The 25,144-nt window shown below is 41.8% G+C and overlaps 1 protein-coding gene and 1 long non-coding RNA gene across 2 annotated transcripts; both read right to left on the bottom strand.

Annotated features, from left to right (window-relative positions):
• Positions 1-12,640: 12,640 nt before the first annotated feature.
• LOC120737863 (golgin subfamily A member 6-like protein 22) lies at positions 12,641-14,381 on the bottom strand. The gene has a single exon (XM_040038765.1). The coding sequence runs from the start codon at positions 14,312-14,314 to the stop codon at positions 12,875-12,877; it is 1,440 nt and encodes a 479-aa protein (XP_039894699.1). The 5' UTR covers positions 14,315-14,381; the 3' UTR covers positions 12,641-12,874.
• Positions 14,382-23,514: 9,133 nt separating this feature from the next.
• Positions 23,515-24,759, bottom strand: LOC120737865. The gene is made up of 2 exons (XR_005696857.1): positions 24,313-24,759; positions 23,515-24,240 (listed from the first exon to the last, which is right to left on the bottom strand). It is a non-coding gene; the product is annotated as an uncharacterized LOC120737865 (long non-coding RNA).
• Between the last annotated feature and the right edge of the window lie 385 nt (positions 24,760-25,144).

The raw sequence follows: 25,144 nt of genomic DNA on the forward strand, positions 1-25,144 counted from the left end.
CATGCAATCTGTTTGCATTACTAATAATAAGTCTACGCAGGCTAGGGGCTGACTTGTATGTCAGGGGTCTTGGCTTTAGTCTATTAAAAGATACCTCTATGTTGCAGATGTGGCATCATTAAACGCTTCTATAAAGTATTTAGTATTACCGGGAAACATTTACCTCCCTAAAAGCATGATTGATATTAATCTCTGGGGTTATTAAACAAGATTAAGTAGTTAGTGTTAGTTTTTTATTAATAATTTCATTTAATTCTAGTTTTGTTTTGCATATTTTGTTCATTATTTCTTTATCTTGGTCGCACGCGTAGGCTTCTAAGGATTTGATGTTTTTTTTTTTTTTTTTTTTTTTTTTTTTCCTAATTCCTGAATATTTTTGTTTTGTTTTTTCTTTTTATGTGATAGAAATTATTTTACCTCTCATCACAGCTTTCCCTGCTTCCCATAGAACAGATGCTGAAGTTCCGGGAGCGTCATTATAGCCTAAATATGAAGTCCACTCTTATTTAAAATATTTAATAAAGTCTTCGTCTTTAAGCAGTGATGTATTAAATCTCCAGTTTTTACTTGGCGTAGTATTATTCTTGTGCATTAGTGTTAAAGATACAGGACCATGATCGCTGACAGCTATAGGGTGAATCTGTGTCTGAGATGTCGCTCAGCAGTGAGCTGCTGACCAGAAAATAATCCAGACGAGAGTAGGAGTGATGGACATGTGAGAAAAAAGTATATTCCTTACTGGTGGGGTGAAGGGAGCGCCATGCATCGCAAAGACCAAAGTCGCTCATATACTGTTTGATTATATTTGTGGACTGCCAATTGCACTGAGTTCCTGCTAGGGCTGCACGCAGTGGCGTGTCCAGCGGGGTGGCCTGGGGGGGCACAGGCCACCCCCCCAACCAGACTGGCCACGGGGGTGGCCTGGGGGGGCACAGGCCACCTCCCCAACCAGACTGGCCACCCCAGGTGCCACCCCAAAGCTAAAACAATAAAATGTAATCAAATATCAAATGTACGATTACGTTTTCACTGTGAAGCTCAGATATCAGAGTGTAAGTGAATGCAGCATCGGCTTCTGCACTATGTGCATCACGCAGTGTTGCCAACTTAGCGACTTTGTGGCTATATTTAGCGAGTTTTCAGACCCCTTAGCGACATTTTTTTTCTAAAAAGAGTCGCTAAAAAAAGACGTAAAAGCGGGTATCGCTTTTACTCTCAACAAGCAGCGGGTGCTGTAATGCAGTCAGTTCTTCTTTTACTCTTATGCTGTTTTGTGGATCACAAGGTTTAAAACTGTGTGTGTGTGTGTGTGTGTGTGTGTGTGTGTGTGTGTGTGTGCGTGCGCGCACGCGCACACACAAAGTAACTCCACCAGAGTGCCTATTTCGGGTCACTTTTGCCGGTCCAAGCCCGGGTAAAGGAGCAGGGTTGGAATTGTGACATTAAAAATAATAAATAATAATAAACTTTATTTATAAAGCACACTAAAAAACCAAGGGTATACCAAGGTGCTTGACAAAAATAAAATAGGAAAAGGGAGATGGGAGGGAAAAGAGGAAGGACCAGGCACGTATCAATTATAAAAACCTTGACAATCATAAGATATAAAAGTAGTTCACAAGCATAACGGATAAAAATGTACCAACGCACACAAAGTGTTAACTAGGTGGAAAGGCAAGATTAAACAAATAAGTCTTCAGCCATGATTTAAACAGTGGCATAGAGTCAGACGCCCGGATAGCGACAGGAAGGTTGTTCCATAAGACCGGGGCAGCTACAGCAAACGCGCGGTCACTGCGAGACTTCAGCCGAGAACAAGGTTGCTCCAGAAGAATTTGGGTAGCAGATCTAAGTGCTCTGACAGGAGTGTGTAACTTGGGAAGCTCATTGAGGTAGCTCGGCGCCAAGTTATTAATGGTTTTGTAGGTGAAAAGTAACATTTTAAATTGAATACGGTATTTAATTGGAAGCCAGTGCAAGCCAGCGAGAACAGGAGTGATGGAAGAAAACTTCCTGCTACCTGTCAAAAGGCGTGCCGCTGCATTCTGGACAGTCTGCAATCTAATGAGAAGGGTGGAGGAAAGGCCAATGTAAAGAGAGTTGCAGTAGTCCAACCTGGAAGTCACGAATGCGTGAATGAGTTTTTCCAAGTCAGTGTGCGGAATATAGCGCTTAGCCTTAGAAATGAGGCGCAGCTGATTAAAACTAGACCTCACAACAGCAGACACTTGCTTGTCAAATTTAAGCGAGCTATCCAGTAGTATGCCCAAATTACTGGCATAATCAGAAGGAGAGCTAGCAAAAGGCATCAGAGCAGCGCACAGTTGGTCGCGGGGGATTTTACTATCAAACACCACGATCTCCGTTTTCTTTTCGTTCAGGACAAGAGAATTACTCTTGAACCAACCTTTAACCTCACGCATGCATTCATGAAAATAGAGAAAAGACATAGCAAGATCGTCAGTAATCTCAAAATAAATCTGTATACCATCAGCATAGCAATGAAAGGCAATATTATACTTCTCAAAAATTGCTCCAAGAGGGAGCAGATCTAGCAAAAAGAGAATAGGGCCTAATACAGATCCTTGAGGCACACCACAGCGTACAGGTACCGAGGAAGATGAGAAGTTGCCCAAATTAACCGAAAAAGACCTGTCAGCAAGATATGATTTAAACCAGTTGAGGGCAGTGCCTCTTTTACCCACAGTATGTTCAAGTCTTAGTAGAAGAATGTTATGATCAACCATATCAAAAGCAGAGGAAAGGTCCAATAAAACCAGGACCACAGAGCGTCCAGAGTCAGTGCTTACAAATAGGTCATTGAGAACTCTAAGCAAGGCCGTTTCAGTGCTGTGCTGTGGCTTAAAGGCAGACTGAAATTTCTCTGCAATGTTGTTCGCGTCTAAGTACGCCTGAAGCTGAGAGAGAACTAGTCGCTCCAGGATCTTGGACAGAAACGGAAGCTTAGAGATTGGTCGATAGTTCAAAAGATCATAACAATCAAGATTCTTCTTTTTGAGAATAGGCTGGACTACAGCATGCTTAAAGGCCAGTTGGACAGATCCAGAGAGTAGAGAAAAATTCATTAAGAACAGAATGCTCGGTCCAATTACATCAAAGCAGCCCTTAACAATGCGTGATGGGAGAATATCAAACACAGCATTGGTGTTTTTCAGTTGATCAACCAGCTGCTTCAGAGTCGAAAGCGACACGGGCTCAAATTGATGAAAAGTTGAATTACACTCAGAGGAAAAGACAGGATAAGAGGCAGACGAAAAGGAAAGCTTAAGGGATGAAACCTTATCTAAAAAAAGAATTTGAAAACGCTCACAAAGAGCTTGTGAATACAGTAAAGGCACATCAGGACAGGGATTAACAACAGAATTAAAAAATTTAAATAGCATACGGGGGTTGTGACCATTAGCCAAAATGACTTTGGCTAAGGCATCTTTTCTTTCCATTCTAGCAGCAGTTTGAAACTGTGAGCGGCTGGTCCGTAACATATCATAAGAAACCTGAACCTGAAATCACGGCGACAGACACGTCGTAAGGCATGTGTAGTATCGTTTAGCCAGCAATGAGAGTAGGTTCTAGGGCGCCTCATTTTGATGGGAGCAACAAAGTCAAGAATAAAAGAACAAACGGATAACAGGATATTAGCACAACCATCAACCGAACAGAGAGAACAGTCGTCAGGTACAGTCAAATCAGAGGTAGATGAAAATAATGATAGCAAAGTATCAGCATAACCATCAGATGAGCGAACTGAGCAGCAGTCAGGAATTATAGGCGCCAAATCTAAAAAAGACACAGCAAACTTTGACAAAGCTTCAGAGCTGAGTACGCGTAGAGGACGAGAAAGAGCTCCAGGCTGCAGTCCAGCGGCAGATAAGCCAATATCAAAGGAAATTAGAAAATGATCTGAAATCCTCGCGTCATTTATATCCTTAATACAGATATCCAGGCCATACGTAAAGACCAAGTCCAAAATATGGCCTTTAGCGTGGGTTGGTTCAAAGCAAGAAGTCTTTAGCAAGCAGGTCATCCTTACAACAGATGTGTGTTAAAATCACCAAGAATAAGAACAGAATCGTATTTAAAAAGAACGGAACCCAAGAAGTCGGCAAAGTCCAAAATAAAACACTTGTTATATTTGGGCGGTCGATAGACCAACACACACAAAGTGTTCGTGGAAGCAGTCATCTCCAATAACTGGACTTCAAAACTAGCAAAGTTGGGCGAGGAAAGTTGCCGAACATTATATACGTTTTTAAAAACCGAGGCTAAACCACCTCCCCTACCAGAAAGCCTCGGTGAACTAAAAAAGGCACAGTCCAAAGGAAGAAGTTCAGAGAAAGGAATGAGCTCACCAGGGCGAATCCAGGTTTCTGTAAGGAATAAAACATCAAGGCCACTAGTAGAGAATAAGTCATTTAAAACAAAGGTCTTATTTACCAGCAACCTGACATTAAGCAGTGCCATCCGTGGCCAGGGTACTAAGTCACCTCTAGAGGCACGAGGCAGAGTGCATAGATTGCTTCGACAAACTCCCCGTCGGCGCGATGTTATCCAAATCAGAGTAGGAAAGCGTGTCGCAGAGCGGGCATAATGCTTGGTGATCAGCCAGGTAAATCCAGCGACGAGTAAGCAGTTTAGTGTCCGGGCAATCCAGGGAGGAGGGAAAAAATGATGGCGTATCCAGATTAACATGTACATGGTCCGTAATTCTGGCTCTGAGAAAGGCCCTGAGACGGACGCGACGGCCACTCAGTCTTCCCAGCTTCCTGTAGCGTTTCTTGTGGAGACTAGGAAGCGGCAGGTAGGAGAAGCCGCAGGACGAATCCAGTTGTGGTAAGTTAGCGCTGCCGACACTCCAGCAGGGGTCGGCCCGAAACGAATGAAAAGAACGAAGATTTAAGTGTTTGCCTGTCATATGTAATCAGTCCACAACCACTAGATAAACATAAGACTAGAAAAATAAAGATAAAAAACAGTGCCAAGGTCCATAGGAGAAGGTAAGGGAAAAAGGGAGGGTAAAAAGCGGCGAGACGGACGGCAAGCCAAGTACACCGGCGCCATCTTGGTTAGAAAAAAACAATAATTGCTAAAAGAAATAACATTCGTAGTTCTAAATAAACTAAATGCATTTAGAACGTTTGTTACTCACTTTGTCTCTTCCACGATGTTATTTCTCTCTCCAACAACATAGGTTACAATTAGATTAGCATGACCAATTATGCAAATTAGGCGATGACGTCATTTAACGACTTCTAGCGACTTTTAGGACAACCAATAGCGATTTTCCTTACTGAGGAGTTGGCAACACTGGCATCACGTTAGCAAAGGTAGGAGAAAGACGGCACCGCAGGAAACAATTTTTCAGTGAAAGAAAATGAGGAGAGAATAAATGTCCCGGTAAGTAATATTAAGTTTGTTGAGTTTAGTAAACTTCGGTGAAATTAGAATACCAAGGAAAAAATAAGACTTAAAGAATTATTGCAACCGTCGAATATATCAGACAGTAGGCTACTGTGGGGAGCTAACATAAGAGTTATGAGTTATAAGATATAATCCAAGTCGTAACATTGCTGTATGGAGCTGCAGATTTGGTTGCAGGTTAACATAGTTGGACTGACCATCGGGCATACCGGGCATTTGCCCAGTGGGCTGATGACTTTTTTTTTGTAACGGCATGAACAATGAGGTGGTGGATTGGCCAGATGCTGGTTGATGTGTAAAAATAATTCAGTTTTTTGGTGGTGGCTATGGCAGAGCTTCCACAGAGGCCAGCTGGTGTATGAGGGAAGAGAAGGCAGAAGGAGAGCCCTGAGGCGGCCGCCAGTCCGAGTGTCAGGTGAACTGAACTTCAGGTAAGAAGTTATGACCTGCAGTCTATCTGGGTCAGATATAAACCAAGTTTAGCTGGAGTTTATTTTCCTTGTGCTGACTTTTTACCGTCAGTTACAATAACTCGTACTGCGTGCTAGCTAGCATGACGGACTTTCTATACAGCTGGGTGGTGCTATGATGTTACTGATAGTGAACTTTATTCATAAGGTTAGTTGAGTTTCCAACGGCTCCTTAAAAATGGAATGGTCCCTCATTCAGAGAAAATATTACACATTTCGTATTGAGCTGAGAAGAGACGCAGTTTGTCCCGGACTTCAGCTACAATGAAAAAGACACAAAGGTGGAGTTATTCTGCATCTTTGCTGCACAGCTGCCTCTTCTTCTCTCATTCTCTCCCCTCTCTTTCCTGTTTCTACTTCAATCATGAAACTGATCAATGATCAGCTGATCGGCTTTGCTCTCTCGTTTGTTGATCGCCCACTTTGCGCCAGAAAGAGGAAACCAGCGGATGTCGTGCTAAACAACAGCAGCACGTTTAAGCTTGATCAGCTGTTGTTAGAATTTATCAGCTGATGTTTGCTGGAGCCACAGCTGTAAAGCTGCTGGTCATGATGTCGGTTTGGATATGTGGTGAGAGGGAAACATGAAGATGAAACCAGGAGATGTCCTTACTGAATCATCAGAGCTGTGATGGAGAAACAGGTTTACCTTTTAGGTGACATGGATGAGTTGAAGTTATGAACTGTTTCTGAGAGACAAATAACACCAGGATCCTTTTCTAAGTAGCTGACAGCTGGTAACTGTGCAGGGGCGGGTCTAGCAAAGTGTTGCCAGGGGGGCAGGTAGGGCATTAACAGGGAGAGGGGGGCACAAAGAAATACCTTTCTTTCTTATATCTAGCTTTTATTAACCCTTTAAAGCCAGTCGGAGCGGGCACGCTCCGTTTTGCGTAACTATTTTTTAAATCCCTGTAGAACCGGAACCACGTAAGCTAGCGCAATAATTTGTTTTGCATATGAAACCGGAGGAGTTGTACTTACATCTTATGCCATCAGCTTGTCCTCGGTCATGGTTTCCTTCCACATATAGCTTTGCAAAAATTGCATAAAAAGCTCTTGCAGGAACAAAAACATAATATTCCAGAAACAGGCTTTGCCGATCTGATCAGCTGTTCGTAACACTTCCCACAGTGAAACAGACGTCAGTGCAAACGATCGCATGTCCGCCATTTCCTGCCCTAAACCGGAAGTGACGTCACTTTCGCGGAAAATTACGTTTTTTTTTTTTTTTTACTTGTAGGCCTTAAAAGCCCATACTGGTGTTTTTATAAGTCATGTTTGACTTTATGCTTTTCTGAATAGTTTCTGGGATGCTTAGAACTTGAATTGCACTGCTGGAAATAGTTTATTTTGATGCACATGCTGTTTTCTTTGCAAATTTGCATCATAGGATTGTTTTTCCTTTTTCCTGCAGTGTATAAAAATTGGTGTAGTTCAAAAATAAAACTATGAAGACACTCAAAATAAATTTCCTGTTGTTGTAAACTATTTTTTGCAACTTGTTTGTATTTAAAGTTTTGAGGGATAAACCTCTTAAAATTCTCCAAGTAGAAATATATGTAAAAAAAAACTAAAAACGATTTTCAATTTTTTTGTAGTTTATTGCACTTTTTTGCAATGAAGGTAGTTACTATGGACTTAATGCATACATATTATTAAAATATGGGCTATATCAGTTGTATTGATGTATAGCAACTTGAAATGCTCCCAATAATGGCACTACAACATGTAAAAATATAAAGTAAGCTCTGGGGGACTTGGTTCTATGGTAGGTCTTAAAGGGTTAAATAATTATCTGAATCTTGCAAACAAAGTTTTTATCTGATGTAAAATGTATAGAAATCATACATATACCAACAAGACTGTACATCACTGTCACAACAGCATTTGTTTTCATTCAAAGGCTTTATGGCTTTAATACCTGGTGGGTCGGTCTGTAGTGAAAATGCCCAATTTTTTGTCCCAGTCCAGCCCTGCAGGTTAATACTGGCAGTGTCACCGTGCCAGCTGACTGGATTTCATCATCAGCCAGTGTTGCTCTTTATACATCAATATTACCAAAGTTTACCATAAGGCAGCAGAGAAAGTATTTACTTGCTTTCAGGTTTCATTCAAATGTTAGTCTTTTCAGTTGTTTCCCCACTTTTTTCCTGTTTCAAAATCAAACACCAGTTTGTGACAAGATTTTCTTCTTTTTCTAATCTGCCTTTTTTAAATAGGCAGATAAAGTTAACATAATAATAAACACTGACAGAGCACTGATTGTATCTCTTGTACTTTATCAACGCAGTATCTAAACACTTTGCACCGTAGTGGTTAAAATCTCATTCCAATAAGAGTTAAAAGCGCATTCGGTTATTAGGTTTACAGGGTTATTGAATTATGGTTAACGGTTGGTAGATTTTTTTTTAACATTATCTGCCACCCTTCTCCAAATCTGTGCCCCTACCTGGCCCCCCCCAACAAAAATTTTCTAGACACGCCACTGGCTGCACGATTTTGTATAAAATGAGAATCACGATTTTTTGGCTTAGAATTGAGATCACGATTCTCTCACGATTTTCTTTTCCAGTATAAATATTTATTGCACTTATTAACTGCACATCAACTTCGTAACAGTTGAGACTGAACATAAAAACAATAAATAAACATAAAAACAACAAATGTCTCACGTTTTGTTGTTGCTACAAAATGTTGTACTGCTTGAAATTCCGTCTCCACCGTTGCTCGACGCTGCGTGTATAGAGCAGGTAGTGCAACAATAGAAAAATAGTTGCGGGACGGCACTGTGTAGCGTTTGTCTAGGGTGTTGATCGTTTTCCTAAATCCCTCGTTTTGCACAGTGTTGATGGGAGCCATATCTTTGGTCAGGTGATAAGTGATAGCCTCCGTAATTTCTTTGTGCCTGCGGGAGTTCGACGGGTATAGGGAAGCGCTGTATAAGGTTCCCGTTATTGATGTTTGGGTGGTTGACCGGGACGGATTTTCTCCTGTCACTTTCTCCTCATCCCTGACGTGCTCTCCTTGTTTTTTCCCTGCTAATTTTAGCATCACACGGCACAGCTTCTGTATCACGTGGTATAAGGCTCCGCCCTCGTCATTTGTTGAGCAGGAAGAGTGAGCGCTTGTTTTCATGCAGATTACATCCCGGATCAAAATGCGGTACAATCGTCGTCTTTTTTTTTTTTTTTTTTTTTTTTTTAAATCGTTGTCATTTGGAAATGAGATCGCACATAAGTATGAATCGAGATCGCGATTTTCTAACGATTAATCGTGCAGCCCTAGTTCCTGCTGTATTGAGCCTATCCATGTCTTCATTTAGTCCCAGGTTGAGGTCGCCTCCAAGAACAAGTGTGCCATCTAAGTGTTCAGAGAGTGCACTGAAAAAACCGTGAAAGAATGAGGGATCCTCAACATTTGGACCATATACACTTACAATACAAAGCTTTTTGTTAAATACTGATAGTTTAATAATAAGGAATCTACCCTCTGGATCTATAACTGTATCAAGTACTGTAAAATTAACATTTTTATGTATTAAAATTGCTGCTCCCCTTTGTCTAGAATTATAACAGGCTGCAAACACATTAGGAAACTCAGGTGTTCGTTTAAACCTGTGACAGGCCTGTGAGTCTCTTGTAATTAAGTTTTTGCCTGATGCATAAAGTTAAAAGATTAAAACTAATAAAACAAGTTTTAAAAAGAGACTTTTCCATTTGATTACATTTTGTATGATGAATTATGCCTTTCAGATCCGATGCAAACACAAACTTAGCCTCGTGGTTGTTGTTGTGATACCATGTCTCAAAATCATATTGAGTATATTTCTCATTAGGTTTCTTTTTCAATAGGCTGAATGAAACACTGGTGGTCAGAGTGGCCGGCTAGTTTAGGCTCACAGCAGTGGGCTGCACACATCTGTGGGGTGTTTTCTTTGCTGGTCTATACGTGATACAGCAGCGCATATTCATATTGCAAGAGGATCTCTTTTATTTCTGCTCATTTCTGCTGTTGGTAACAGTGTTGTGATTTTCAGATGTGGTTACAGTCGGCGCATTTCACCGTGGGTGTGAAACATGTTACATCTGTATTTACAGCTGTGGTATAGCGGCGCTTCATACGTGCTGTAACAGAAATTACACACCGGCTGTGGGTTTTTCATTGTGCAGATGCAACATAAGCATGTTTGGGTTTGGCTCATCACGTGTGAAGAACAATGCAGGCGTTTACGCCCTGCAGCATGGTGATGGAATACGATCTTGATGTTTAAGTTTCTCATATCTGCTAACATCAGAGAATGCTACTAAGCTGTTGTGGGCATTGTGTGGTATGTAGACATGTTTACCTTTCTTTGACAGCATGTCGTCATGTGGCATGCGGGCCAGTCTTAAACGGCACCTGCGCGACTGTGACAATAAACTCGTCATCACTGATGGCGCAGGTCATGCAGCGTAATGATTCTATTTCATCGAGAAACAGATCTGCATTGCACTCTTCTTCAGCATTTAAAACAGCCTGTACATCAGAAGCCAAAGGATGGACCTCCCAAAACTAAAGTTCAAAACCCTGCCCGGCTGAGACCCGGACACTGCTCTATGACATTGGCTGAGCAATCTCTCACCTTCGCTGGTACCTGTTCTGGATTAGGGTTAGTATGGTTAATGCATTTTCTGTATGTTTTTGTGTTCCTCTGTCATCAAATTTTCATTATTCTCATCACTGCTGTTAGATTATAATATTATTTTATGCCATGTTATACCCCTAACTAAAGATTGTGAATTATTATGTAGTTTTAGTTTGCATTATTCTCCTGAATTTGAAGAAGCTGATAACTATTGCATTCGTTAAACTGATTTGCATTACATTAGACTGCTGATTTATTGTGGATGAATGATATTGTTTTATGATGTTATAAGAAATACTGTTTGCAGAAAGTCATCGCCTTATTTGTCTGATTAGAAGAGAACAGAACATGCTGGAGTTTTCTGCCCCAACTCAGCAGGAGCAGATAAACGGGGAGCCAAGGTCGTAGCTTAGGCGCCGTGTGAGAGAAAAGCATGTGAATGTTTAGGCTTTTATGATAAGGTGGGAGAACCAGAGGCTATAAGAGTTTGAGCAATGCTCCACCATTTTGAGATCTGAGGCTGTCTGCATCAGTGTCCATCTCCCACGTGTGTGATCATTAAAATCATCGTTTGACTTGACCCGGCCGGACCAGTGTTGTTATTGTGGTTTTTTCTCTTGTCTCCATCCCCAATATTTTGAACCATAACACTGCTTAAAACAACACACATCTCTGTTTTTTTTAAACTGTCCTTTTCTCCAAAACAGAAAGTAGCATTATAGTTGTTTCAGACTGAGAAACATCAAACACTCTTCATGTTATCATTCATATTTCATCCACACAAATATTTTATTTCTTTTTGTCCACTGGGCAGGTGACCTGCAGAATCATGTCTGCCCCAGCTGGATACCTTTTCACACACAGTGACGTCAGACACACTCACTTCTGCTTAGCGCACAATTTCACTTCATTCGTCAACGATCCACACACCACGTACTGCCCAATAAATACTTTGCAGTGTATTTCACCCTTGGACTTCTTTTACGTTTGCGGCAGGAAACGCGACTTACCCCAAAACCCAGGCTACGTGTACACAACAGATCACAGAATTCTAGTTTCTAGGTATGTGTATGCATGTGTGTGCATGTGCATGTGCATGTGTCTGTGTGTGTGTGTGTATGCGTGTGCATGTGTGTGTGTGTTTGGGGGTGCGTTTGTGTGACCTCCTGCTCACCAAAAGGGTCATAAAGGCAGGACGTTTACTAAACAAGAAAACAGAACCCTCACATAGGCTGTGCCTATAATAAAAGACTACAGCCTCCCCCACCATTCAACAGGCTGGGGAGGGGGTCACAAACAAAGGAATGTCCTTGACCATATAGTTTGAACCAAGACTTACAAGTTTAAGTACAATGATGGCAACATTTAACATTTGACTCCAACACTTTCCACTACCCCTGATCACCTCCTGTGTGCTTTAGTCTGTGTTTTCATTCGTTCCTTATCTGGTCGTCTGTTGTTTCACACCATGTTTCCAGGTCGCATGTATTCATGTCCAGGTTTGTTCATGTCAGGGTTCTTCATGTTGTGTTTTAGTTCACCCAGTTTAGGTTAAAGTTTAGTTTTGCATCAGTTTGCCTTGCCCCTTTCTTTGTACCCTTCTATCAGCCTTATTGAACTGCTGGAGTGATGATGTCCTATGACATCATCACTCCATAAGCCAATGAGATTATCACATGACATTTTAGAATGGCGATGTTTTTTTTTTAAAATTGTTTTCAAATGTAACTTTAGTGTTTCTTAGTTTAAGACCAGTTGGGCTAACCCCCCCCCCCATTTAGTTGATTCACATATTAATTGCCACAAACATGTGTCAATTATATTTAAGTGTTTCTTAGTTTCAGACTAGTTGGTTAGTCTATTTCAACGTTTTAAACCATATCCCAGGGTTTTTACTTCACCATTGATGGGGTTTTAACAAGCAAATAAAAGACAGAGCTTAATTCTGTAAAGATTAGATGACAAATACTCAAAGGATAAATTCAATTGGTTTATTATTTTGTTACATAAGTTGAAAAAAGTAAAACAAGTAACTACAGAAACAACAAAAGAAAAGTTAAACAAGCAAATAAGTAAATGAAGGGGGGAAAGGAGGAGGGGAGGAAACCCCAACAACCCCCTCTGAGCAAGCACGAGGCGACAGTGGGGAGGAAAAACTGCCTTTTAACAGGCAGAAACCTCCAGCAGAACCAGGCTCAGGAGGGGACAGTCAACTGCTGGGACTGGTTGGGGGGGGAGGGTGAAAAACGAAAAAAAGATGAAGAAGGTGGAGAATATGTGTTGGGGGGACAGGAGAGGTGCAAAGTAAGATGGATCACAGGTGGAGGAGGACGAGGCTAAATCATCTGAATAAGCGGCAGAACCAGCCTTTTTTCTTCTTTTTCAGGTGTTTTTCCATGAGCTCGTTCTCCAGGATAAGGGTTCTCAACTGATCGTTTGTTTCTGCATTCTGCTGCTCGAGTTGCTGGCATCTTTGCTCCATTTCTTTTAAGGTTGCTTGTTTTTTTCTAAGCTTTTCTTTCAGGTCTTTGTATGTTGCCTCCTCCATTAGATTTGCCTTGCACATGTCTGCATTTCTCTCCTGCTTTTTGTTGTGCATCTCTTCTAACAGCTCATTTTTTCTCTGGATTTCTTGACTCGTACGCTGCAGGTCTTCATGTATTTTCTCTTGTTGTTGCTTTTGTGCCTGCATTTCAATTATTTGGCTCTTCAAGTCATTGGACTTCAACAACATCTCCTTAATGACCTTTGAGTGTTTTCTCTTCATTCCATCAATCCTACACTGCATCTTTGAACATCGTTTTTCCAGTATTTCCTTTTCTCTTTGCAGTTCAGGTGTTTCATCACAAACTTCTAGCAATTCTAGATTCCTTCTCTCAAAGTCCTGGATAATACGTTTTTCTTCTTCCTGTTGCTTTCTTTCTTCAAGAAGCTCTTTATTCTTGCGCTTTATTTGACGAAACCTGACTATCAGATCGTTGTACAATTTCCGTGTGGCTTTGAGTTTGTCCTTCATTCGTATTTCCTTTTCTCTTTTCAGTTGAAGTGTTTCCTCATTTTTTTTATTACAAAATTCTTGCAATTCTAGATGTCTTCTCTCAAAGTCCTGGATAATACGTTTTTCTTCTTCCTGTTGCTTTTTTTCTTCAAGAAGCGCTTTATTTTTGCGCTTTCTTTCACCACACTTGACTTTCAGATCGTTGTACAATTTCTGCATGGCTTTGAGTTTGTCCTGCATTTGTATTTCCTGTTCAGTCTTCTGTTGGTGGATTTTTTCAATTGTTTTCTCCGCTTCATTGAGCTTTCCTCGAAGCACCCGATTCTGTTTCTCAGTGTTTTGGAGATCCCACTGTATCTCCTCAATAGTAGCTTTCTTTCCTTGAAGCTGGGCAGATGTTTCTTTTAATTCAGCACTCTGTGTTCCTGATGAAAAAATCTTCTCTCGTCCTTCACCAAACTTCACTCCCGAGCCCTCGTTGATCATTTTTATATCAGGCTGGCGTTGCTGTTTTTCTTCCAGGTCTTTATTTCGTGCTTCCAGTTGTCTGCACTTTTCCTCTAGTTGAAGCTTCTCTTCTTCAATCTGTTTAATTTTGTAATGTAGGTCAGATTTTTCCTTCTGACTTTCCTGTAATGCTCTTAGGACTGATAAGACACCATCCGTGGTAATTTCTCCTGGACAGATTGGCCGCACAATTTCTCCTGGAGAGATTGGCCGGCCAGAACACAAAGGACGGGCAGCATATTCTTTTTGTCTTTGTTGGCCTTTTCGTGGAGGCATGTTGGAGCCCGTGCACAGTGACTCTGAAAAGGCTTAGAAATATTTCCAAATGGATCTCTGGTCGAACGTTTGAAGGCTGTGAACAAACTGACTTTAAACTTGCTGCTTCCCTATTTAAGGACTCCAGATCAAAGGCAACAAAGTCCTTGTGACATCATCACTCCGTAAGCCAATCAGATTGTCACATGACATTTTAGAATGGCGATGTTTTTTTTTAAATTGTTTTCAAATGTAACTTTAGTGTTTCTTAGTTTAAGACCAGTTGGGCTAACCCCCCCCCATTTAGTTGATTCACATATTAATTGCCACAAACATGTGTCAATAATAAATTTTATGATAAATCTTTTTTCATTATCCTACTTTTATAAAAGGAAACATTATTTAAAGCAGCGGTCTCAAACCTTTTTTGCGCCACGGACCGACCTTTAAGGTGTCGCGGATAAATACAACAAAATAAAACCAGTACCGGTACCGAAAAAAAGATTTATTCATAACACACGTGAAAAGACCCAGGAAAACCGATTTAACGATATAAACGATAAAAAAATAACGCTGGAAACCGATAAAAACCCTGAAAACCACACATTTCACACCTGAGCCTCAACTCTCGCGGCCCGGTACCAAACGACCGAGGCCCGGGGGTTGGGGACCGCTGATTTAAAGAATAAGTATTTAATGTTAAAACAAATCTATGAATAGATTTGTTTAAAGCTACCCTTTAGATGAATCTAAAGAGCCGTTACAAAAAAGTCTTTCAGAAGCTGCCAATAACACTCCCCACTGCCTCAACATAAAAACATCAACCGATTTTGCCAATACTCACTTTATTGGAAGTGTATTTTAACAGTAATGTCAACAATATATCTCCTGACATTTGAAGTTAAACTTAAAACTTTTTCCTGACAGAAATACTTGTTTGTATGAAAATAAAGACAATCTTGTTACTTCACTTAACATAAATACTTTTTATAAAAAAAAACTAAAAAAAAACAAAGTCTTTCTTGACTTCCCTTAAGATACTTTTTATACCATCCACATTTAAGCACTATTGTCCGCTTTTGTAACTTTGGACTAATCTTATGAAAAAAAAAAAAAAGAGACTGCAGGTCCAACTTAAATTGCCTTACTTCCTTGCAGGTAATTGATTTAAGTTAATCAACTTGAAAACTTTAATAAGTTTATTAAGTGACTTTGATAAACTTAATTCAATTACTTGTAAATAGTTATTTAAATTGGATTCCCCATTCTCTTTTTTTCAGTATATGTTGTCATCGCATGTTATGGGGGAAACAGTAGAGTGGAGCGAGTAAACCAGTGGTTGTACCTCATTAACAGAAGCTTCTCAAACCTTTTGTCAGAAAGTCGATTTCTTTTAGGCGTGAGCACCAAACCTCCCAGACTAAAAAGTCGCTCCACAGGAGCACTTGATGGGGTTGGAGAGTTATACTTTAAAAAAATTGTCTTTATGCTTAAACTTATGCAGAATCTGAAGGTCGTAGCCTGACATCAGGTAGTCCATGACTTCTTTTTCTGCAGAATAGGTCTCCTCCTCTGGCTCTGCCTCAAAAGTGAAAAAGTCCATCTCACCTTGGCTGCTAGATGTAGTAGCACTGGGCACACTGGCAGGGTTTTTTGCCAGAGGAGCAGTGGTGCAACACTCTGCTGTCAGAAGCTGTTTTACTCGCTCCCTCCTTCCTGCATCTCTCAGCCATCGGAGTTTGAATTTTGGACATCTGGCAGCTGCAAGAAGGGCATCTTTGTCATCCAGCACACCGGCGAAACGAGTCTGAATAGCCTAAAAAACATAATTGATATTTTTATGCCTACAATTTATGTTATTGAATTATTTGCAAACCATGCCTAATATGAGATCAGTATTATGGATTTATTTTGTTTTAGGTTACTTGTAAACATTTTAATTGTTTTAATCTTATTTTTCAATGATGATTAATATTCTGTTCCATGTTTGTGAATTGTATGAAGCAAAAAATCTGACTAATTTCAAGATAGAGCGTACCTGTACAATGGCATCTGGAAGGCCTGCAGTCATCCTGGAGAGGTCATCTTTCACAGCCTGGGTCTTCTGCATCAGAACTTCAAGTGTTGGTAGTAAAGTTCCATATGGACAGTCGCCTTGTAAAATGTCCAGTGCTGCAGTCAGAGGCTTCATGGCCATGCAGTACTCATGCAGGAACTGGTATTCTTGATCTTTGAAGCACTTCAGTCCTAGCTTTGTGCACAGAGTATTCAGCTCACCCATGGGGATTTCTGCAATTCTCTTTACAGCATCAAAAAAGGAATTCCACCTTGTGGATGTTGGTATTAGGAGCTTTCTTCCACTGTTTCTGATGCAAGTGTAGATCTACTCGATTTGGTCCAAAGAGCTGTGCATTTTGCTGTGCTGCTCCTATACACAGCCCTGCTCTCTGCATTGGTTGTTAAATGTTTCTCCACATCACGTGTGCAAATTATGTTGATGGTGTGCGAAGCACACCTGCGGTGCGGGGGAAGAGACAGCTGACCATCACTTTCATTCTCAGCCGAGAGGATTTCTGACAGATCAGAAAAAGTGACATCATCGTCTTTGGGGCTGGACTCTTCCTCCTCAGTCTCATCATCGGACTCCGTGACAGGATGATAAACTTGAAACGCCTTAACAAAGTTGGATCCATTATCAGTAACTGTCGCAACTACTTTGTTGAGTAATCCATAAGAGGAGTGGATGTTTTCGATTTCCGTACCAATGACATCATACGTGTGTCTACCACGAATTCACCTACATGCTAATGCAACCTTGTGACGCTCTAATGTGGTTCTACTGATCCAGTGGAGCGTTACTCCCATATAGCTTCTGTTGTTAGCAGTCCAAATATCCGCGGTAGTTGAAACAAAGTCAGTCAGTGTGGCCTTCAAATTTCTCTCCATTTCTGTAAACTCCTTCTCCAAGTAGGAAGTAAAAGTCGTTCGGTGAGGCAGCTCGGCATTAACAGAAGTAGGGATCTTTTTTATTATTTCCCTTAGGCAGTATCATTAGAAGACATAGCATACATTTTCACTGCTATGCTGATGACACCCAGCTCTATCTGTCCATGAAGCCAGGTAACACACACCAATGAGTTAAACTGCAGGAATGTCTTAAAGACATAAAGACCTGGATGGCCGCTAACTTTCTGCTTCTTAATTCAGATAAAACTGAGGTTATTGTACTCGGCCCTGAAAATCTTAGAAATATGGTATCTAAGCAGATTCTTACTCTGAATGGCATTACCTTGGCCTCCAGTAACGCGGTGAGGAACCTTGGAGTCATTTTTGACCAGGACATGTCCTTCAATGCACATATTAAACAAATATGTAAGACTGCTTTCTTCCATTTGCGCAACATCTCTAAAGTTAGAAATATCCTGTCTCAGAGTGACGCTGAAAAACTAGTTCATGCATTTATTACTTCCAGGCTGGACGACTGTAATTCATTATTATCAGGATGTCCTAAAAACTTCCTGAAAAGCCTTCAGCTAATCCAAAATGCTGCAGCAAGAGTCCTGACAGGGACTAGAAAGAGAGAGCAGATTTCTGCTGTTTTGGCTTCCTGTTAAATCCAGAATTCAAAATCCTGCTCCTCACATACAAGGTCTTAAATAATCAGGCCCCATCTTATCTTAATGACCTTGTAGTACCATATCACCCTATTAGAGCGCTTCGCTCTCGCTCTGCAGGCCTACTTGTTGTTCCTAGAGTATTTAAAAGTAGAATGGGAGGCAGAGCCTTCAGTTTTCAGGCCCCTCTTCTGTGGAACCAGCTTCCAGTTTGGATTCAGGAGACAGACACTATCTCTACTTTCAAGATTAGGCTTCAAACTTTCCTTGCTAAAGCATATAGTTAGGGCTGGACCAGGTGACCCTGAATCCTCCCTTAGTTATGCTGCAATAGACGTAGGCTGCCGGGGGATTCCCATGATGCACTGAGTTTTTCCTTTCCAGTCACCTTTCTCACTCACTATGTATTAACAGACCTCTCTGCATTGAATCATATCTGTTATTAACCTCTGTCTCTCTTCCACAGCATGTCTTTATCCTGTCTTCCTTCTCTCACCCCAACCGGTCGCAGCAGATGGCCCCGCCCCTCCCTGAGCCTGGTTCTGCCGGAGGTTTCTTCCTGTTAAAAGGGAGTTTTTCCCTCCCACTGTCGCCAAAGTGCTTGCTCATAGGGGGTCATATGATTGTTGGGTTTTTCTCTGTATCTATGAAGCGCCTTGAGGTGACTTTTGTTGTGATTTGGCGCTATATAAATAAAATTGAATTGAATTGAATTGAATTTTATTATGGCACGAAACGAGGGCGAGTCAACAGTGTTTATAGGTAGCATTTCTTCTACAATATACTGTGCGACCAACTTCTTCAATTCTTCATCACTTACTGGTTTTGCACCAAAGTCCAACTTTTGTTGTTTGGGGGGTGTAGGACCTTCTGCGGAAGTCACAGCTCTCTGCTTCGGACCACTTGGTGGGACTCTCTCTGTGAGTTTGACTGTGCTGTGCTGCGACTCCAAATGTTTCTTTAAGTTTGACTTGGTGTTTTTGAAGGTAGATAACACTTTTTCGCCAACACAGAGTGTACAACGAACCTTAATATTTAAATCTTTAGTTGACAGAAACTCAAAATAGTGACCATATTTCCAGCTAAAGAACGAACATCTCTCTCAATATCGCTAGCCCGACGTCCTGGGGCTAGCAATTTTTTTCAGTCGGGCTACCAAAATCTATCTCTTCCCTGCCCGTCGGGCTATTGTAGGAAAAATATATGTCAATGCTTTTGCATTCTTTCAGAAATGTAGCTGGGTAATTATGTCATTGGCATCAGTGAGCCACTGTCAATATGTGACATATTGAAGTCGCGTTTGAATTTGCGCTTGTTTTTTTGCTTTCACTTTGCAATCAAGATGCAATCTGAGCCAAATAAGACAGGTCAGGGTGAAGAAGTGACAGCCAAAGAAAAGCTTACCTCAAAACGGAAAAGTTATGACAAATCAGACTATAAGGCAAAAAAGTGCAGCTTTATGGTTTCATGGACAAAAGAATTTCTGTGGCTGCAATATGATGAGCTAAATAACCAGGGCTGCACATAAGTGGTCCGCAGGTGCGCATTCGCTGTCAAAATAAAAAACACGCACAAGGGTTAGGGTTAAATTTAAAAACTGTACTTTTGAGTTAAAATATATATTTATAATTTTAATAAATGACAAATTAAAAAGGCATGAACATTTTTTTTGTATCGAAAAAATATCGAACCGTGACACCAAAGTATCGAACCGAACCGAACCGTGAATTTTGTGTATCATTGCACCCCTAGTTACTAAGCAACGCGTTACCGGCATCACTGCTTGTAGGTAACATTCACAAAGGTAGCATGGTTTGGCACTTAATTTTACCCGTCAGAGTATTTTTCTAGCTAATATTCACAAAGGTAGGACGGTTTGCCACTGAATTTCGTGTTGTGCGCATGCGCAGAAACAACGGGTAGGATGGTTTGCCAGGTAGGATGGATTCCCAGAACACCGTCTTTCGTGCTTGGCTCTCCTACCTTTGCTAAGGTGATGCTCATAGTGCAGAAGCCAATGCTGCATTCACTTACACTCAGATATCTGAGCTTCACTGTGAAAACATGATCCTATATTTGATTGAATTTTATTGTTTTTGCTTCGGGGTGGCACCTGGGGTGGCCAGTCTGGTTGGGGGGATGGCCTGTGCCCCCCCAGGCCACCCCGCTGGACACGCCACTGTATAGGAGTACGAGGAAGTGTAACCGCTGCTCACATGATCTCTCAGATCAGTCAGCTCTTTCCTGATGGGTCTATTGTCTCACTCACTAGTTAAGTCTTACTGAGTGTTACCAGCCAGGATCGAAGCCTGCCTGTGGCTGGGCTCTCTCCTCCTGCTCTGGGGCATTTCTTCTGTTTGTTAAAGGTTTGTGGTGGTTGTTCTCACCAATCCTGCACATATTAAACAGCGTACATAACATGCTAACCCAATAAAAAGAGGTTATGAAAAAGGAAGTGGAATCTCTCGTTAGACGCTGTAGCTCATGGAGTTCTCCATGTCACTGCACATAAAAGCTGATCAAAGTCTAGGATGCTACAGACCTGAGCAACGGGAACGCTGTAACGCTTCCTGGCGCATCTCCTTTACCGCTCATCAACGACTGCATTGATGACATTGGACCTGCCGCATGTATCAGTAAACTTGACGTGTTGAAAGGATGATTAAAGTTCCTTTAACCACGAGAGCGTCAGAAATTTCTGCTCTTGTGACTCCAGGTTTCTCCAGCGCACCATCATGCCTGCTTCAGCTACATCTCAGAGGCTTGTAAACAAAGAATCAGCTAATGTGCAGAATATATCCTGATGACATCACTGAGGATCTCTCGCCGCCTCCTCTCTGCTGATGACCAGCAGCCACTGAGGTTGAGACTTCGGGTAAGTGAGGATGCAGTTCATAGGGCTTCATTTCCAGCTGCTCTGAAAGTCCTGCTGGGGGAGAGCTAACAGGGCCACAGTCTACAGGCGCCTGGCTGCCTACAGTGCTCTGCGTGGTGTGGGGTCGAGCTGCAATTCACCGACTCCAGTCTGAGGAGTAACTAAACACACCGAGCAGAGAAGCAGCTAGACCGTGCTGGTGTTTCAGCTATAATGCTGTGGCCATTTTTGCTTACTTCTTATGAATCATAATTTAGAACAGTAAGAACTTTTAGATTTCAGAATCAGAATCAGAATCAGAATACTTTATTAATCCCTGGGGGAAATTATTTTTTGTTACAGTGCTCCATTTTAAACCAACATTAAGACAAGACAGACAATACACTAACTAAGAATAGTACAATATATACATACATACATACTTCACTCATAAATAAATAGTTGGAAAAGAAACATGTGTAGTTGTAGCAGCAAACAGTGTGTTAAGTGGATGCGTTGTACAGGGAGCCACAGGCAGGAATGATTTCCTGTGTCGTTCAGTGGTGCATCATGGGTAATCTCAGTCTCTCACTGAACGTGCTCCTGTGACTGACCAGCATGTCATGGAGTGGGTGGGAGGTGTTATCCAACATTGTCTTTATCTTGGACAGCATCCGCCTCTCCGACACCACCTTGAGGGTGTCAAGCTCCATCCCCACAACATTACTGGCCTTACGGATTAGTTTATTAAGTCTGTTGGCATCTGCGACCCTCAGCCTGCTCCCCCAGCATGCAACAGCATAGAGGATCGCACTGGCCACAACAGACTCATAGAAAATCCTCAGCATTTTCTGGCAGATGTTGAAGGACCTCAGTCGCCTCAAAAAATAGAGACGACTCTGGCCCTTCCTGTAAAGTGCTGTGGTGTTTTTAGCCCAGTCCAGTTTATTGTCTGTGTACTCCAAGGTATTTATAGTCCTCCACGATGTCAACACTGACTCCCTGGATTGAAACAGGGGTCAAGTGTTTCCTGGTCTTCCTGAAGTCCACGATCAGTTCCTTGGTCTTTGCCACGTTGAGCTGCAGATGATTCTGCTCACACCACGTGACAAAGGAGTCGACCACAGCCCGGTACTCTGTCTCATCATCCCTGCTGATGCATCCAACCACCGCAGAGTCATCAGAAAACTTCTGAAGATGGAGGTCTCCGTGCAGTGGCTGAAGTCTGTGGTGTAGAGGGTGAAGAGGAAGGGGGAGAGGACAGTCCCCTGTGGTGCCCCTGTGTTGCTGATCACTATTGCTATTTAAATCTGTAATCTTGCTTTTGGAAAAGCCTCCCATTAATTGATGGATTAACGGATGGGGTGCGATGGAAACGACCGAGGGTTTAAGATTGACCACTTGGGAACAAATTAACTTAACTTTCATGTCCAAGTTGCAAAAATGATTGGGTTGACTTTAGGTTTATATTTTAGCACGAAACAAACCTTTTTTTATTTATTTATTTAAGAATCAAGCTGGAAGTGCGTTCTGGGACAAACCACCTGTTTCCACCCACGGCCTTTATTGGACTATTTTTGTTTGTTTGTTTTGGGCTTATAAGGCTGTGACAGATAAGCTAGTACATCTAAAAAGCTCAGAGTGTGAAGAAATCTGAAGGCGATTCATCAGAACGTTTGGTCCACTCCTGCATTCAGTGCTAAGCCCAGGCTTTCTGCCTTCCTCCACCTAATCGTCCTCAGCATTCCCCACCTGCCATGTGGTGGGGGCAGAACAGAGCAGGGGTGGGGGGCTGTCGGAGCTCTTCACATTTACGTCTGTTGAATAAAAGGTGAAGTGTGAGCAGACTTGAAAAGAGAATCATTAGTCTTTTCTGCTCTGAGACTTCCTCATTAAATCTGAAATGTGTGTGTTGTTGTTGCTGTTCTGGCTTTTTCAGTGTGTTTTGTTTGAATGAGGAAGTCGTCGCTACAATGAATCCTGCACAGTGTTCAATAAACAGCTGAAGATGCTTCTTTATTCAGTCCTCTATTTTTTCAACTTGAGCTGTGAGAGATGCGATTTTGTTCTCAGGACATTTAAGAGGTAATTCAGTGAATGCTCAGAGACCGGCACAATACAGCAATCGAATTTACTGGGTTACAGTTTCAGACACTCTAGTTTTATTCTTCTAATCAAAATATTGGCTTTCATTATTGAATTTTTCTTATGAGTGTGCAGTCAGCTGAGGGGAGGTATTGCACTTTTTGTTGGCCTCGCAAACACAAACTGGCTGCAGTTCAGCAGGAGGCACTGTGAGCTGCTTCTCAGTGAATAGTGTGAATGACATAAAACAACGTTCATGCTGCTTGGTGGGGTTTAGGGCAGGATGTCCTCCCCAACTATCCAGAAACCAGGAGCGCCCGATTTGGAACAGGACATTTAGAACCCAGTTCTAAATTTACCCCCCAACACTTTAACAGGTGTAACTCTGATGTGTCGATTGTGTTGCTTAATGATTAATTTGTGCTGGAAAAATGAGCAGCTGCAGCCATGTGCAAGCTCCTTCGTGCAGTGGTAAGCCAGAGTGCCGACACATTTAAGCCTTTATGTTCCTCTATTTAACACGTGGCAGCACGAGGTGAGAATAAAGTAAATACTCTTCACAGTTTAAAAGACAACGCCACTCTGGGAATTTCACCCAGAGAATACTGGAAGTAACACTAATCACCAAGAAGGCAGTTAGGTTTGTTATACTCAGTACAGAGACGAGGTTCAAAACAAGTTGACAATTTATTAATAATTATTTAAAACACCATAAAAGCACAATCATAAATATCCATGTACAGATATGCTTAAAAAGGTATTCAGAGCTGAGGCTTACCAGTGGAGGGGCAGGGATGCCACGCACAAACTCAAAAAGAAAACACACCAAGACACAAGTGCAACACAAAATCACACACTCACACTAATAAACTAAACAAGGCAGGTGTGTACACTCAAAGGATCCCACCACCAAGGCACCCTCGTCTCCTCCACGTCGGCACTCCGCATCTGAATAAAAGAATAAAGAAAATTTTAATATATTACAACAAAACTAATGTAGCGCTGGAGGATAACCCAACTGCAGGACCACACTGGTGATCTGCAGCAAGAAAGAGGGCCTCCCACCAGTGGCGTAACAGAAATCCAAACTACAAATCAAAACAACAGAAAAACAACATACAATCAGGTTCAAACTTTAAAATCTGGAGCAAACGGAATCGCCGCATTGCTCCAACTTGCCGTCTGCCCGACTATAAGTTAATCATCCGGTCAATTAACATGTACGCCAGCTGATTCCCATAACCGGCATGCATATGGCCGCTGTCCACGACGACGTCCACTTTAAAAAGCTGGCAGCAGCAGGAAAAGAAACCTCGCAACGGGAACAGACGGTCAAAGCAAAGCAGCAGCACTTCAGTTAGCGTGGCGTTGCATAAAACTAAGGCCCACACTTCCTGCAAAGCATAATAAGTAATTACTATAAAAGAACAGTAAAAGGCAGATCGTAACAAAATTGAATTACGTACCGAGTAAAGCGCGTCATGAAACATGAGCAGAGTGGCTCATAGGAGGCTTCCACAGCTATGACCTAAAAACAATATCTGTTTACCACCAAGTAAGGTAATGTACGCACTACAATGAGTAAACACCTACCAGCCGCGACGGAGGCTTCAGAATGATCTCTGCAACGCCAAAGGGAAGTCAGGTGACCAAAAAGGAGATCACAGGTAAGCGATCCAGGAATGCTCAAATGGCCACTATTTATACTAGCGCCCCCTAATGTGCCAGGCTGAAAGTGGGTTGAACCGAGAAATAACATTCATCCTGCCACAAACACGTGGAGGAGAGACTCACTTTGTTTGGGGAACCTGGAACTTGACTATTGATTATCGATGCCTGCCAACCAATCAATTCTCCACCATCACCATTCCTGGAAGATCGCTCAGTCCTCTGCGGACGAGTAGGAGGGTTTAATGTTTCTCAGTGTATGAAATCTTTAGCATCAGTGATACATCTACATTCCTGATGCAGCTTTATTCCTCGAGTATTTTTTTTCCCTGTATCTGATCCTAAACACGGACACCCACGCTGTACTTGCAGACCTCATTAACTTTGTAGGTAGACTAAGCCTGTTTGAATTCATTTTCTAATATTTAAATACTTAAATCCTTTAACAGAGTCTACAGCTGAGAGAATACAAACTAAAACTGTTGGGTCAGAGGTTTTAGAATAATCTGGAAGTGCCACGTTTTCACTCTTCCAGCACGTATGAGTCTCTGCTGGGTTTATTAGAGCAGCTTGTCACGCCGTACCTCACTAAGGCTACGTTCACACTGCAGGCGAAAGCGCATCAAATCC

The sequence above is a fragment of the Simochromis diagramma genome, unplaced genomic scaffold (genome assembly GCF_900408965.1).
Source record: "Simochromis diagramma unplaced genomic scaffold, fSimDia1.1 OVJJ01000366.1, whole genome shotgun sequence".
NCBI lineage: Eukaryota > Metazoa > Chordata > Actinopteri > Cichliformes > Cichlidae > Simochromis > Simochromis diagramma.

What these genes read in the sequence shown, in the direction of transcription:
- LOC120737863 (XM_040038765.1), bottom strand. Translation starts at nt 14,314, where the DNA reads ATGCCTCCACGAAAAGGCCAACAAAGACAAAAAGAATATGCTGCCCGT.